This window comes from Cyprinodon variegatus, unplaced genomic scaffold, assembly GCF_000732505.1.
Source record: "Cyprinodon variegatus isolate N-32 unplaced genomic scaffold, C_variegatus-1.0 Scaffold366, whole genome shotgun sequence".
Classification (NCBI taxonomy): domain Eukaryota; kingdom Metazoa; phylum Chordata; class Actinopteri; order Cyprinodontiformes; family Cyprinodontidae; genus Cyprinodon; species Cyprinodon variegatus.
Window position 1 is genome coordinate 706,118 of NW_015150819.1, and position 3,240 is coordinate 709,357.

At 40.0% G+C, this 3,240-nt stretch overlaps 1 protein-coding gene across 1 annotated transcript in view; it reads right to left on the reverse strand.

Moving 5' to 3' along the window:
* slc7a11 (solute carrier family 7 (anionic amino acid transporter light chain, xc- system), member 11) overlaps positions 1-3,240 on the reverse strand; it is a 47,534-nt gene that overhangs the window by 35,342 nt on the left and 8,952 nt on the right. Inside the window, exon 3 of the mRNA XM_015386365.1 lies at positions 525-640. Within this exon, the coding sequence (XP_015241851.1) occupies positions 525-640 (116 nt within the window). The remainder of the gene's footprint in view (positions 1-524; positions 641-3,240) is intronic.

Here is a 3,240-nt window from a genome sequence, read left to right on the forward strand (position 1 = left end):
AACTCCCAGCAACTGGAGTGACCCACTCTTGCACAGTTATTTACTCTGACTCCACCCTTTCACTGAGTTAGAGGGTCTAACCACGAAAGAATGCTTCTCTTTAGATCTTAATGTCCACAAATCACGACAGAAATAATATTTTAGTACAAAGATTGATGTTTAAAAAGGAATTGTAGGACCAGCCAAGGACCCATCAAGGAAAGTAGGGAAATGTTAAATGGCTCCTACTATATATCAGTAGATTTCAAATCCAACATCAACCTAAAACAAAAAATGGTTCCTCCTAGACCAGAGCAGAGCAGCTTTTTGTATGCAGTGAGGAGGGATGGACTCCTCTGTTAGAGAAACCACACAATAAATGCATGACACAGCAGGAGAGCCAGTAGCTCTGGGTAAGACTCAGCAGGACAGCAAAGAACGATCAGAGACAAGCTGTTTCCAGGATAAACCATCAATGATCGATAATGATTTCACACCAAGGCATGATAATGAGTAATAAAGCAAGAATAAAATGTCATACTTACTGATGCCGATGGCTGTGGCCAGCTTGACGGCCATGGGGGGGATACTGCAGGGCATGAAGAGCGGCTCCAGGATGTACTGCCCAAAGGCCAGAGAAATGACGGCCATGGCTGCAGGCCTGCACGATCCAACACATTCAAGTCACTTCAAGCTATGACTGGTGTCCTTGGCAACAGTGATCCTGATTTCATCTTTTCACTGACGTCTGACATTAACCTAGTCTTTCAGCTCAGTTTGCTGTTTTGTTGCTGCGACGATTCAAAGTTAGGTCAAACATTTAAAGTCAGTATTTAATATTTCAACTTTATATCACAACAAAATAAAACTCTAAGGAGGTCATTTCTTAGAACAGATGTTTGAAACCTAACAGCAAAAGATTTCTCTACTGCAATTTTGGAAAACAGACACATCAGTGGCAACAATTTGATTTGGACCAAATGTTGCTTTTGAAATAAATACAAACGGGACGCCGTTTCATTTCTTGAATATCTATAAACATGGGAAATGAAAACATGTGAGTAAATATAGTTGGAGATAAGCGTTTGATAACCAGAGCGTTTGTAAAAATATAAACTGGATTCCCACTCAAGGGACCTATGGAGGAAGAAAAGTTCATTTCCTTTGAATGTAATTTGAAAACATTAAAGCCGGGCATAAACTGAACGATTTTTTCTATCGTTACGCGCAGCTACAGCTCACTCTGTACGACAAAACCCTGCCTTGGTCATGTGACTCCGCCGTTATTTGTCGCCGCTTTCACAACAAATCCCATGATGCTTTGTGAGTAGAGCTCTTGCAAAGCATTCTGGGATACATCTGCTTTCAGTAACTGTAGCATTTATGGCATTTCTATGTGTTTTGGGTGCTAGCAGCATCTTTGTCTTTGCATTACTTTTTGTATTTGCTACAATTTTTTTAAATCTATTTTCAGCTTGTTTCACCCCACATTCCCCCTGTGGAAGACTTCCAGATGTAACTGCAGTTAAAGCGGTTCTACCAACCTTTGCTACATGGGACTGATTACAGAGGAGTCACAGTTTCTAAAACTTCACATCATTTTATTTCTAATGAACTCACAATAAAGTTAATTCTTGTATTTTGAAAAAAAACAAAAAAACTGTGGATTCTATTGCATAGTGCTGTATGGTACTTTCCCCGTGATCAACGCAGTGTGAGAAGAAATGTTATCGGAGCATTTGATATAAATCATATTAAAGGTTTTTTCTTCTATAAAAGTAGCAGATTGGATGTTTAACCTGATTTAATATGCTGGTGAAGATTCTCAGTCATCCAGGTCATAGTCATTCAAAAAAGTAAAAGTTTCCAAGTTTGAGGATATTTTGCTTCCCATCCAGGAAGCTTTCTCAATTAAAAATATCAGAAATAGCGTTGAGTTCCAGGCTTTATACATTAGCCCAATAAAGCCTTGTTTTTGTTTAGAAAACATGCAGTTTCAATAGAAAGGTATAGGGTATTACAAAAGAAGCCAAACGCCCCCCATTCCAAAGGGGTGGACCCGTTCATCCGTTTCCATTTGATTTTTTTTTTTACAAAAACAAGGCTTTGTTGGGCTTTCCTGGACGTCTTCAAACTTGGAACGTGTTTTTTTTAATATACTGATTTAATCTTTTCTACACCTGTTTCTAAATGGACGGGGCTGATCATGCATCTCTAACTGGACCTAGAAAGCCACTTTTAATGCTCCTAAGCTTTGATGTATGAAGGACCAACTGTGACATAATAGAAAATATTTAAATTAATAAATGTTTAATAAATAAAAATGCCTACAATTAAACAAAGAAATGATTAAACATGGAATAAATGTATTTTAATTTGCCTTTTTATTCACCTCTACAATAGCTTGATTTTAAAATATAATTATCATATTCAGCTTTATAATTTGGTTACTTTTTTTTTCTCAGTCTGTGTCAGAGTTGGTCCTCCGTACTGTTAAATCAGGCTCAGTGTGAATCTGTCTCTGCACGCCTGTGCAAGCCCAGCCCTCCTTAAACCGTTTCCATAGCAACATGAGCTTCACTTAGCTACGCTGCGGGACGTTGCTCCTGACCGTCGCTGTTTCCACGGTCCGATCTTACGGATGAACAGGGCATCTCTGGTCACTTCCAACTGCAGCCACTGAGGCGCTGCAGCTGAGAAAACTCCTCTTTGTTTTCCCCGTTCCTGTTTTCACTCTCTGTTCCTTTCCCATGGCTTTTATGCAAACCGGCCTGCCAGGGGCCAGCATTAAACTGCTCAGGCCAGGATAAGCCCAGACTGTTTGTACAGCTTTGGCTAGGCAGTGTACACATATAGAGCTTTTCTCTCCTCTCTGGTCTTATCTCAGGCTGGGCCTCAATGTTCCCCACATGATACGCTGGGTTTAAACTGTGCATCATTTGATGGTCACTGCTTTGGATGAAATAACAAATATCACCAGTGGCTTCAGCTCCAGCAAACCTCAGCCTGCTGTCACTGAGAAGAAACTCTCCTTTGTGGAGCATCAGGAAGAAAGAAAAGCCTCAAAATGACTTCTTTCTTTTTCATGAGGCTGTGGCTTGACTGGGATTTTACTTTCTACTGGGCAGACTGGTGTTCAGGCTGACATACTGTATGAGAGAAGTAACATTGGAAGACTGTGGAGTGAAGATGCTCTGTGGTTTAGAGTCTTTCACATCAATGTTGGATCATTTTAAAGGAAAAGTCTGATCATATTCAGAA